We start from the raw sequence: 12240 nt of genomic DNA, 5'->3' as shown, positions 1-12240 counted from the left end.
AGGGCTGAGTACATTGTAAACTTTCTCTTCCATTCTTGAGATACTTTGCTAAGAAGAATATTTTCCAGCTCCATTCATGTAAACACGAAGGATTTGTCACCCCAGTAGAGTGCTGTAGTGTCACAGCTCACAGCAACCTCAGACTCTTGGGCTTAAGCGATTTCCTTGCCTCAGCCTCCCTAGTAGCTGGGACTACAGGCCCCCGCCTTGATGCCCGGCTATTTTTAGAGGGGGGGGGTCTCGCTCTGGCTCAGGCTGGTCTCGAACCTGTGAGCTCAGGCAATCCATTAACCTCAGCCTCCCAGAGTGCTGGGATTACAGGCATGAGCCACTGCGCTCAGCCCCACTTTATTATTGAAACCCCAGAAACTGCGGCGCTCCTGGCCCCGCCCCCAGAGCCTCCCCGCCCCCAGCCCCGCCTCACCCTGGACTCCGCCCTTCCCCAGGCCCGCCCCTCATACCCGGATGTGCGTCATTTTTCTGCGCTGCCGGCTGACGTGTGGTTGTGAGCGCTGTCGGGGCTGCTTCTGCCCGAGGCCCGAAGCCAAAATGCTGTTCGGTGCCTGGCAGTGAGCGATGGGCAGGCTGCTGTCTCTGGCCCACAGAGTCGCCTTGACCGCTGTGCGCTGCAGCCAAGGCTGTTGTAGGCTCGGGATGTTCTATGCTGTGAGGAGGGGCCGCAAGACCGGGGTCTTTCTGACCTGGTGAGTGGGCCCCCTCCCCGAGGCTGCTCCCTGCCGGCTCTCGGTGACTGTCCCCGGGAGCCTGGCTGTCGCAGCTAGTGTCGTTCCTGGAGTCTGGATGAGTCTGGTGGCCTCCCTGCTCACCGGGCGTCGTTCCGGACGCTCGCGGCCGGTAGGAGCCTCTCGGCTGAAGTTTTGTTCGGAACTCCAGAAACGCCACATAAAGCTTGAGGGTGGCCAGGAGCCTGAATTAATCCTTCGTTATTGTTGAAATTAGAAAATCCCCCCAAAGTAGCTCGTAATCAGTACCAGCCAAGCACCACCTGGTTTTCCGTACCAGTTAAATTTTAGTTGGAAGTCAATAACTCATCTAATCCTCCCTGTTTTTGAAAGAAATTCTGACAAACTAATGTTGGAATTGGATCGCTATGGGAATCCTTGAAAGAGAGCGGGATTGTTCTCATTATCAGGTGTAGTTCCTGTGGTTAGGAAGCTCACAGGGCCGGCGAATGACAGAGACAGGACTTGAGTCCAGGTTTTCTGACTCTAAGACCAGAACTCTTCTCATTGTGTGATAATCAAGGTTTATTATATTTCCCTGTGCATGGTAGCGTTAGTATTGAGAAAGAAGCATGTCAGAAGTTGAACTGTTTGCTGTATCAAAATGACTAATAGCATTTCTTTTACGAAGACTCCAGAATTTTAGGATGATTAGAGTTTGAGGAAGCCTCATGGTGCTGGTGTACTGTCCGGCTGGCATACAGTAGAACACGGGGGTTAGATAAAACTAAGAACTGGAAGATCTGACCCTTTTCCTCCAAGGAACTGGCAGTTCTTTCACACTATAGTCCCTCCTTTGTATCCACAGTTCATATCCTCTTATTCAGCCAACCATGGATCCGAAATATCTGGAGGAAAAAGACAATTAAAAAATGACTATTGAGTCCAGGAGTTCAAGGTTGCAGTAACCTATGAAAATTACATTTCATTCTAGCTTGGGTAAAAGAGTGAGACCTTGTCTCAGGGAAAAATAAAAATACAACAATTTAAACATAAAAAGGCAATACAGGAGGCTGGATGTGGTGGCTTACACCTATAATCCTAGTGCTTTTGGGGGGGCGGGTGCGATGTGGAAAGATTGCTTGAGGCCAGGAACTTGAGAGGCTGAGGCTGAAGGATTGTTTGAGCCCAGGAGTTTGAGGTTGCAGTGAACTATGACACCATTACACTCTAGATCAGTGACAGAATGAGACCCTATCTCAAAAAAAAGACAATTCAGTATAACTACTTACATAGCATTTACATAGTATAAGGTATTATAGGTCATCTAGAGATGAAGTATGGTGGAAGATGTGTAGTTTATATACAAATAGATGATTTTATATAAGGGACTTGATTCATTGGGGGTGGGGGTAGGGGATCCTGGAACCAACCCCCTTCAGTTACTAAGGGACAATTGTATTTCCAATTTAAGAAAAGAATCTTAGTTAATTACAAAGGGAATAAGTTAAAGGGAGTTTTAACATTGCATATCTTTTCCAGGAATGAGTGCAGAGCACAGGTGGACCGGTTTCCTGCTGCCAGATTTAAGAAGTTTGCTACAGAAGATGAGGCCTGGGCCTTTGTCAGGAACTCTGCAAGCCCAGATGGCTCAGAAGGTAGTCACCTCTCGTGTCAACCTATTCAAAGCTGTTCAAATCCCAGATGTCATTTGGTCTATAACCCGCATACACATAAAGAAGGTACTCTGACTGTTTTAATTTTACAAATCAGAAACAGGCTGGAAGCAGTTAAAAATACCGTTTTGTGTCGATGGATGTACTATATATTAGAGACAAGCAGGCTCTGTTCCATGTCAGCTCCTCGCTGTGCCATAATTTCTTGTTTTTTAATTTTTAAAATTTTTTAAAAATTTCCTATCTTTTAAAAAATTCTTGCACTGTTAATGGATTGAACAGGCTATGGTTTTTAAAGGGATGAATTGTTCCTTTCATGGTACACACCTTTGTCCTGTTTCCTTTTCCTTTTGGACAGAGTCATACAATCTGGACTTCTTCCAGCTGCATGTGTTATAGGAAGTATGGTTATCTGAAGTATAAGGCCTAATATAAGGGACATCAGATATGCAGGACTCAGACAAGCAAGGTGACTCTGCCTTAGAGCACAGGATATTAAGAATGTCTCTGAACTCTGACTTTAGTGATATGGTAGCCAAATAAAAATAAATGTATCTGAACCTGCCTTGAGGAAGTGATTTTTCATTAACTTTACTTACACATTTTTTTACTGCAGGGGACTAAGACCAAGCAGAGCACAGTTTTGATCAGTTTCTCTTGCACAGTCTGGAGCCCATGAAGGTACTTGCATATCAACTGCTCCTCAGGGATGTCAGAACAATCCTAAACAAAGTGCAGTTCAGAGAGAGACAGGTCATGCTCTAAACCAGGCATCCTCAAACTATAGCCCACGGACCACATGCAGCCCGCCTAGGACATTTATCCATCCCGCCGGGTGTTTTTGCTGCCACTGCCTGTCCTGCTTAGCAGCCAACTTGTCCCGGGCCCATGGTCCGGCCCTCCAACGGTCTGAGGGACAGTGAACTGTCCCCCTGTTTAAAAAGTTTGAGGACCCCTGCAGGCTAGTCCAGAGGAAGGGAGATCCTCATTCAGCATGTCTGCGTCACCTGTCACCTGTCTCTCCCCAATGCCTGGTTTTGTTTTTTGCCCTGGGTAGAGTACTGTGGCATCATAGCTCACAGCAATCTCCAACTCCTGGGCTTAAGCAATTCTCTTACCTCAGCCTCTCAAGTAGCTGGGACTACAGGCACCCGCCACAACACCCAGCTATAGTTTGGTTGTAGTTGTCATTGTTGTTTGGTGGGCCCGGGCTGGATTTGAACTTGCTAGCTCTGGTGTATGTGGCTGGTGCCGAGCCTCCCCAGTGCCTTTTAAAGGGGCTTCTGCTGGAATGGTTATGTTTTTTGCCTAGAGGGAGAAAGTCAGTTCTGGATAGAAAGCAAGTTTAAAAGTATGTCTCTTGCCTTGGTTTGGGTTCTTAATATTTCTTTTTCAGATTTTTTTTTTGTTTTTAACCAGTTAGTAATTTTATTTATAATCTCAATTCTTTCAGTACCTCCCAAAGTGTTGGGATTATAAGCATGAGCCTCTGTGCCCAGCCAGATTTCTTCATTCTTAAGCATTTCATGTTATGTTCCTTGTTTCTGGCTCACGAGTCAGCTCTGTCTTTCAGGGCTGGAGAACAAACATGTGCAAGAATCACAGATGAAAACCAGCAAGCGACCCCGTGAGCCCCTGGATAGAGATGAAGGGGACAGTGCAGAGCCGTGTGCAAAGCACCTGAGACAGGACGCAGAGGCGGCGGCTCCTTCAGTCGGCAAAGACGCATTTTCTTACATGGGTATGTTTTCCTTGGATTTTTTTATTTTTAATATAACAGTCATGAAAATATATATGTAAAAAATAACTTTTCCCACTTTATTAATGGGGAAATTTGAGCTGTTATTTAACATTCTCATTTTTACCTATAAAGGTTATTTAGAAATGGCTATAGTCACTATTTTATAATTGATCTAGTAGTGTAGAATTAAGCTTTGGATGTCTTTGGGAAACCTTATATAGACTACCAATGGAAAACATTGTATTATTTTGAAAGATGGACAGATATTCCCTATGTATAAAGTACTTACATCACAAAGGTAAAGAAAATGCAAAGAATTTAGGTTCCTTTTTACGAAAGGCCCTAGACAAAGCTGCTTGTTTTAATCAGCACTAGCATTTTAACCATTTATATTTAATCTTTCAAAATATAAGAGCTCATACCTTATTCTGAGAAGCAGAATACTAATGAACTTTTCCTCTACTTTTAACTCCAGGAATCAGTTGTATATATTTAGTGAGTTAGGGAATGTAAGTCTCCTTTTTGTCTTTTATACATATGAGCAGAAAATAAAAATAGTGTTTTCATGTAAATCAGTATCTTTTTAGGTTCTAATTTTATTCAAGGGAAGCCAGTAGAAAATGTCTTATCAAGTTGTATTTTAGATCAGTAGGTGCTTGCAGTTGAGACAGAATTCAGTAGCTGGCAAGGCAGATGGCACTTGTACTGATAGAAGTCAGGTTGCAGCGGGACCAGGGAGGCTGACAGTGTTCCTCATGAAGCACGTAAGGCACGGGCAGTGAAGCAGACCAGGGAGGCTTGCCTGACACCTACGCCCCTGCAAGCCCCCAGCCTGCTCCTGTGAGGACATGTCCCTGTCCTTTCCTGGAGGCTCGTGTCCCCTTGGCCTCTGCTGGGTTCAGTCTGTAGTCCTTGGGGCAAACGCCTTCTGTGCTGGCTGCCTCTGTGTGCTCCCATGCCCTGCTGTTTGGCACTCTGCACCCTCACTTCTGCTCCCAACGTGCTGCTCACAGTGTTTGCTGGTCACCAGTGACTGAGAGGGGCCCCTCAGTCCTTTTCCACCTTGTGCTTTGCTGCCTTGGTGTGTCATTCACACTCTCTGTGTGGAGGGAACGAAGCTAAGGTGGGGCTACACTTGACTCGTGGCAGATATGCCAGGGAAGAGGTGAGAGCAACCTTGTTCAGAGAACTGAACCTCCTGGCAGTCTGGGCCACCATCATACTGAGGTGCCGCTTGTCTCTGGGTGGGCAGCTTTCCTGAGAGTGAAGGTGACCCTGCATAGAAAGGACAGGGACATTGTCCTTTGACACCTCAGTGTGGGTTGTAGCAGCAGTTTTCACGGTAGTGAGTTCTAGTTTACAAAGTGTCATCCTTCGTCCTGAACATGCCTGGCCTGTGGGACCCTATAAGTGATTCCAGGCAAACATGTCCAGTGCCCCATGTAAGGGACTGATCCTGTTTTCCTAGACAGGAAACGTCCACGGCGTTGTAAAATGCCTTTTGCATTTAAAATGCTAACTCTACCCTAGTGAAACTTTGAGGTGAATTTTAGTAATATCAGCCCAGCAGCACTTACTGTTTTCCTCCCACAGGAGACTCTGTTGTCGTGTACACTGACGGCTGCTGCTCCAGTAACGGGCGGAGGAGGGCACGAGCTGGCATCGGCGTCTACTGGGGCCCGGGCCATCCTTTGTAAGTAAGCAGAGGAAGCTGGGTTGTTAGGCTTCCCATTTTACTTAGTCACTCTGTGGAACTTGTGGCAAGGTGGGTGGGATCTGCTTCCTGGGTGACTATTTGGAGAACCTGCCAAATCAAAAGCTTTGACAGGAGATAGCAGAACTGAGCTTTGATTCATGTGGATACTGAACAGTGCTGTCCTTCAGAACATCCGGCACCTTGGCATTGCCTTCCCAACCCCGAGTCTGGACCGTCCGCCTCACTGCTGAGCTTTTACACCACAGTGACCTCACTACCTCTTAACTGCAGAGTCCCCTGGCTGGGACTCCCCTGCTGGGAGGTGGTCTTGGCGGGGACGCCCCTGGGCAGGTCTGAGACTGGGAAATCATCACATCACTAGGTCCTCTTGGAGGTGGTTCCTTCTTTTTGAAAAGGCACAAAGTCAAGGTGATGTGAAATGCGATCATTCAAACACACCCTGCCCTTGGTGTGAATGACCCCACGTAGCTGCTGGCCCTACTGGTTCTGTGCCCGCTCACCTGTCCCCACAGCACTGTTAGGCTGACAGATGCTGACTGCAATAATTCCACTTTGCCTTTCCATTGAGCTTACAGTTTACAAAGTTTTTCACTTTCTTTCACTGTATCTTCTCACTTTAGCTTTTGGAGCCCTGGAAGAGGAACCAAGCCTGTGTAGCCCTGAGTGTCCCTGGGTTTTGTGCCTTTCAGGTCCAGTGCTCCTTCCGAGACACATGCCATGGTGTCTGTCAGTCTGACATTGCTGTTGTTGGTGTGATTCTGTCTTTCATTGACCACACATTGTATTCTCATCACACAGGGCCGGGAGAGGCAGGAGGTGTGTACTAGTGTGTACACTCCATGCGGCTTCTCGTCTCTCATGCAGCATTGGGATGCAGGTTCTGTCTTTTAAGTTCAGGACCTGGATCAGAGACAGAGGAGGTGGCCTGCAGCGGCTGCTGGGAGAAAGGCAGGAAATAGGCTTCACATTTAGGGCTCCCTGTGGGTACCTGAGGGACTTCCGTGAGATCATGGGTGGGGGCCTGACAGCCGCAGCTCAGAGTGAAGGTGGTGGCACAGGCTTGAGGCTGGGGCTCAGGATTTGAAAGGGCAACCACATCTTCAGAGAGGGGAGCTGAGAAGACCTGTCCTTTTATCTGTATCCCAGAATCCTGTGTAGGCCCTTTCAGCAAAGAGAGGGCTGAGGCTTCTCCTTGGTCTCTGCTTGGCCTCACGAGCATTCCAGTAGGAACCCTGCAGACTTGTCTGGAGACATTGGTACCAGTTTTTTTGGACATCCTTCTTCTTGAGACACTGGGCAGATGTGTTAGACTATTCATGCTTCTTCCTCAACTCTTCTAATTCAAGAAATCCATGTTCTTTTAGGAAGTTCAGGGTCTTCCAGTTGCTCTAAGATTTTCTGGGTCTTCCGGTTACTCCAAGATTTTTTTTTCTTTTGTTTTCCCCCAGAGACAGGATCTCACTCTGTCACCCAGGCAGGAGTACATTGGCATCATCACAGCTCTCTGTAGCCTCCAACTCCTAGGCTCAAGCAATTCTCCTGCCTTAGCCTCCTGATTGTATGGGACTATAGGCATACACCACCATGCCTACCTAATTTAAAAAAAAAAAAGCTTTTTTAGAGATGGCCTCACTGTGTCTGCCAGCCTAGGCTCAGACTCCTGGCTTCGAGTTCATCTTCTAGCACTGGCCTCCCACATGTTGGGATTACAAGCACAAACTATCATGCCTGACTCTTATTTTTGTTCTTTAGTAGAGATGGAGTCTTGCTCTCAGGCTGGTGAACTCCTGGACTCAAGTAATCCTCCTGCCTCAGCCTCCCACGTAGCTGAGACTGCTGGTGGGCAGGTTTGCATCAGCTTACTACCAGTGCCCATTAACCGGCCTGAGAGTTTTCTGGTTCTTTGGTTTCTTTTTACTTCATGAAGCTATCTAGTAATTTCAGTAAAGTCTCACTTTCTCCATTCTTATTCCTGAGTTTTCTCCTGTTATACTTCTCACAACCACTATCGGGCCAACCCAGGGTCTGCAGAAAACCAGCACCCAGTCTTCTCTGCTGGGATCCAGCAAGTTCAGAAGGTGCCTGAGTGTGGAAACATGTTTATTCCTCTTTGCTTCTGGCAAAATACACACTAGCTTGTTCTTACTTATTAAGAGGAATCACTTTGAGAATTAGGTTTATAATTTTTATTTTATTTTCTGTTCTTTTGAAACAGAAACGTAGGCATTAGACTTCCTGGGCGCCAGACAAACCAAAGAGCAGAGATTCACGTAAGTTATCAAAGATATTTATGTTTTGTCATTCTTTAGCATTGACTATGACCTTTTTTTTTTGAGGCAGAGTCTTACTTTGTCTCCCTTGGTACCACTGCATCTTTACTCACAGCCACCTCAAACTCTTGAACTCAAGGGAACCTCTTGCCTCAGTTTTTCAGAGACAGGGTCTCACTTTGGCTCAGGCTGGTCTCGGCCTCAGCCTCCCAGAGTGCTAGGATTCTACGTGTGAGCCACTGTGCCCAGCTGAACATATTTGTATATGAGATATTCTAAGTCTAGAAGAAACTTGTAGATAATAACAATTCTGAAATATAAGAAATTTTTAGAAAAATTGTAAAAACTTTCCTTCACTTCAAATAGGTATCTGCACAGGAGAACTATGTATGTAGTAGCGTTTCCTATAGTGACTAATCACAGTAGTGAACACCCATCATGTCAGAGCAGAACACTCCCTGTAGCTGACTGTCCCCTTGTTTTTCAAGGCAGCCTGCAAAGCTATTGAACAAGCAAAGGCTCAAAACATCAACAAGTTGGTTTTGTACACGGACAGTATGTTCACTATAAATGGTAAGCTTTTGCATTGCATTTCTTAATAACTGTTTCCAGTGGTTGTAACGGGAGATAGGTATTTCCTTCCCCAGTAGGAGGTAGGTATCAGAGGCGAGCCCAGCTGGTAATGGGGATAACATTCATTTGCTTGTGAGTTATAAAGAAACAGTGAGGATTCTGGAGTCTTGATTCTGCTGCTCCAGTATTTCCCCAGTGCTTTTTCCTTTGTTGGGTTCTGGAGATTCAGTCATGAGTGGGTGTGACTCTGCCCTCATGGTGTTTCTAGTCTAAGTGTGATGCCGGGTATGGAAGCACGTGGGAGGATAGTGACGATCCTGGGGACGGTTTCCTGGAGGAAGTGACATCTTAAGCTGAGAGCCGTATGTCAAGTACAAGTCAGGAAAGGGACAAGTCATTGGTGTTTCAGGCTGTGCCAAAGTACAAAGCAACTGAGGCCGACCGAGGAAGTGAAGAAGAGCCTGGGGTGGTGCCTTGGAGTACGGCGGGGGCAGTTATGAGGGGTCAGATGAGGGAGGTACAAAGGCTGGGACACTGCGGATGACTTGCCAGTGGTGTGCGTTCCTGCAGGTATAACCAACTGGGTACAAGGCTGGAAGAAGAACGGCTGGAGGACAAGCACAGGGAAGGAGGTGATCAACAAAGAGGACTTCATGGCGCTGGAGGAGCTCACCCAGGACATGGACATCCAGTGGGTGAGTGTCACTGCTGTTGGGACCCTGTAGTGCCAGTTCACTAGAGCTTAATCATTCACATAAGTGATTGGATTATATAATAGTTTCCATTATGGTATTACCATAACATATTAAAACATCCTTGATTCTTTGATCATTGCATGAATAACACTGTCTTGATGAGAGTGGTACTCATGAAGCACGTAAGGCATGGGCAGTGAAATTGGAAGGCTGCTGTGCACTCCTCACATTTGGTAGTGAGTCCCGGTGCTGGGCACAGGCGCACCTGTTACTAGTAAAGGGAACCTGTCAGTAGGCCTGTTAGTTTATTTGGAATGAACCATAATGTTAAATAAAACTGTCATGAATTTGTGGGATAAAGCCTTGGTGACATGACTTTTATTATTACAAAATGGAAGCTTTTTAAAATAATAAGGCATTTTCATTAAAAATATTTTTTCAATGGGTGGCACCTGTGGCTCAAAGCAGTAGGGCGCCGGCCTCATATGCCAGAGGTGGTGGGTTCAAACCCAGCCCCAGCCAAAAACTGCCAAAAAAAAAAAAAAATTTTTTTTCCAAGCAGTATAGAGCAAGATAAACAGCAACCATGCCCCAGTTCCACCTGGGTGCCTTCCCATGACCACTGATAACAGTTTGGTGACCTAATGTGTAAATTGGCTTCTGCAGTGAAAATCTGAACAATAGTTAAATAATAATCTTTCTAACAGCATTTGAAAGGAGTAAAGAGTGTGTGTGTGTCATACATACACATCCACCCCTCTATACACACGTGTTCTGCCTAGAAAGCTTGCAGGTCCCACTGTTAAGTGGGGAAAAAGCAGTGTGAACAGTAAAATCCAATTCATAGAAAAGCAGTGGAATTTCTGTAAATGCATCACTGCATCCGTGCACTGAGAATATATGTGGTACTGTTGAGAATCCTGCTGGGAAAGAGGAACTGCAGAGGTGAGCTCCAGTACTCAGTCTGCTCTGAATGGTTGAGGGTTTTTTGCCATGAGAATATAATATCGTAATGCTTGTGTAAAAATTAGTAAAAATGAAGGGGAAAATATTTATTTTAACAGATGCATATTCCTGGTCACTCGGGATTTACAGGCAATGAAGAAGCTGATAGATTAGCAAGAGAAGGAGCTAAGCAGTCTGCAGATTGAGCAAAGTGACTTAGTACCTGACGAGACTGAAGCCAGTGGCTGCTTCAATATTTTTACTTGCTGGTGTGGAAGAGAAGACTGCAGGCTGGACCATTACAGCAGGTCTGCAGAGCCGGCTGTCACACTGACTCGGGGTGGCAGGATGGCTTTCTGTGATAGGAAGTGGTCACATGTACGATAAATTAAACATCTTTGAGATTTGAGACCTGTGTGAATTCTCAGCACAACACTTAAATTTGCCTTGATATTGTTCTTGTTTTATTGCAGTCTGGCCCCAAATGCCACAGTTTTGATTTTGATGAGGAACCAATAAAACATTTTCATTAAAAGATGAAGACTGGGTATCTGGAAGTATTCTGAAAGCATTCATTTACCTTCCAATTTGCAAGATTGAGTGTCCTGTGCAGACAGGTCACTCTGGCTCTTAGGCCACTCTAAAGGGACAATTATGACTTTTAAAGACCAAGATATAATAAAACTTACCAAAAATTTCTTTGGAGGGGGACAGAATCTCATTATGTCGCTCTTGGTAGAGTGCTATGGCATCACAGCTCACAGCAACCTCAAACTCTTGGGCTTAGGCAATTCTCTCACCTCAGCCTCCCAAGTAGCGGGGACTACAGGCACCCACCACAATGCCCGGCTATTTTTTTGTTATTGTTATTGTTGTTGTTTAGCAAGCCCTGGCCAGGTTTGAATGCACTAGCCCCAGTGCATGTGACTGGCACCCTAACCACTGAGCTATGAGCGCTGAGCCTCTTTGGCTTTTTTTGTTAAAAATACTGTGCAAGTTTAAAAAAAAAAAGTTTGACAACATTTATTTAGTTTCAAACCTTTTTATCATAAAATTTAAATGTACAGAAATGACACATGGGCAGCACCTGTGGCTTAGTGAGTAGGGCACCGGCTGCACCAAACTGCCACAAAAAAAAATAGCCAGGCGTTGTGGTGGGAACCTGCAGTCCCAGCTACTCAGGAGGCTGAAGCAAGAGAATCACCTAAGCCCAGGAGTTGGAGGTTGCTGTGAGCTGTGATACCACAGCACTCTACCCAGGGTGATAAAGTGAGACTCTGTCTCAAAAAAAAAAAAAGAAAGAAAGAAAATGGCACATCCATATGAGTTCTTACTGAATTCTTATTGAATTCTTGTTATTTAAGGTGAGCGCACTTGTATCCAGCCACCCCCAGAGGAGCTGACTGTTGGCCAGATCCTGTGGGTGTCTCTCCAGGTGCCCTCCCCTCTGATGATACCCCAGTCCCCTCCAAAAGTAATTCTGACTTTTGGAGAAGTGACTTCCTTCCTACATATATACATAGTTTAAAATTGTTTGTTTTGGGCGGCGCCTGTGGCTCAGTGGGTTCGGCACTGGCCCCACATACTGAGGGTGTTGGGTTCAAACCCGAACCCAGCCAAACTGCAACAAAAAATAGCCGGGCGTTGTGGTAGGTGCCTGTAATCCCAGCTACTTGGGAGACTGAGGCAAGAGAATCGCCTAAGCTCAAGAACTGGAGGTTGCTGTGAGCTATGACGCCATGACACTCTACAAAGGGTGATAAAGTGAGACCTGTCTCTAAAAAAAAATTATAATAAAATAAAATTGTTTTATATTGAGGTAGTATATGCTTTGTATTGCGGTAGTATAATTTACCATTTTTAAGTGTACAGTTCAGTGATTTCCTTGCATTTCATGATGGCAGTTTAGTATTGTCTACTTTTGTACTTGATATTCCTTA

The 12240-nt window shown here is 45.6% G+C and overlaps 1 protein-coding gene across 2 annotated transcripts; it reads left to right on the top strand.

Moving 5' to 3' along the window:
• The first annotated feature begins 536 nt into the window (after positions 1 to 536).
• RNASEH1 (ribonuclease H1) lies at positions 537 to 10709 on the top strand. Of its 2 annotated transcripts, NM_001285809.1 has the most exons (8): positions 537 to 704; positions 2226 to 2341; positions 3933 to 4100; positions 5694 to 5793; positions 8033 to 8087; positions 8576 to 8660; positions 9231 to 9355; positions 10420 to 10506. In NM_001285809.1, exons 1-8 carry the CDS (start codon positions 577 to 579, stop codon positions 10504 to 10506), a joined length of 864 nt encoding a protein of 287 aa, NP_001272738.1. In that variant the 5' UTR covers positions 537 to 576. The 2 variants fall into 2 exon arrangements, with proteins under 2 accessions (NP_001272738.1, XP_023374186.1); XM_023518418.1 differs by lacking the exons at positions 537 to 704; positions 2226 to 2341 and adding an exon at positions 2353 to 2425 and having other exon boundaries at positions 10420 to 10709.
• The last annotated feature ends 1531 nt before the right edge of the window (positions 10710 to 12240 follow it).

Source organism: Otolemur garnettii, unplaced genomic scaffold, assembly GCF_000181295.1.
Source record: "Otolemur garnettii isolate 467f Iridium unplaced genomic scaffold, OtoGar3 scaffold00139, whole genome shotgun sequence".
NCBI classification, from domain to species: domain Eukaryota; kingdom Metazoa; phylum Chordata; class Mammalia; order Primates; family Galagidae; genus Otolemur; species Otolemur garnettii.
Note: the sequence above shows the minus strand (reverse complement) of the source record. Positions and strands in the feature narration are given on the sequence as shown.

Bases quoted from the DNA above. Each gene is read 5' to 3' on its own strand.
- RNASEH1 (NM_001285809.1), top strand. From the start codon at position 577: ATGGGCAGGCTGCTGTCTCTGGCCCACAGAGTCGCCTTGACCGCTGTG. The intron at 705-2,225 runs GTGAGTGGGCCC...TATCTTTTCCAG, and splicing joins ACCGGGGTCTTTCTGACCTG to GAATGAGTGCAGAGCACAGG. The intron at 5,794-8,032 runs GTAAGTAAGCAG...CTTTTGAAACAG, and splicing joins TGGGGCCCGGGCCATCCTTT to AAACGTAGGCATTAGACTTC.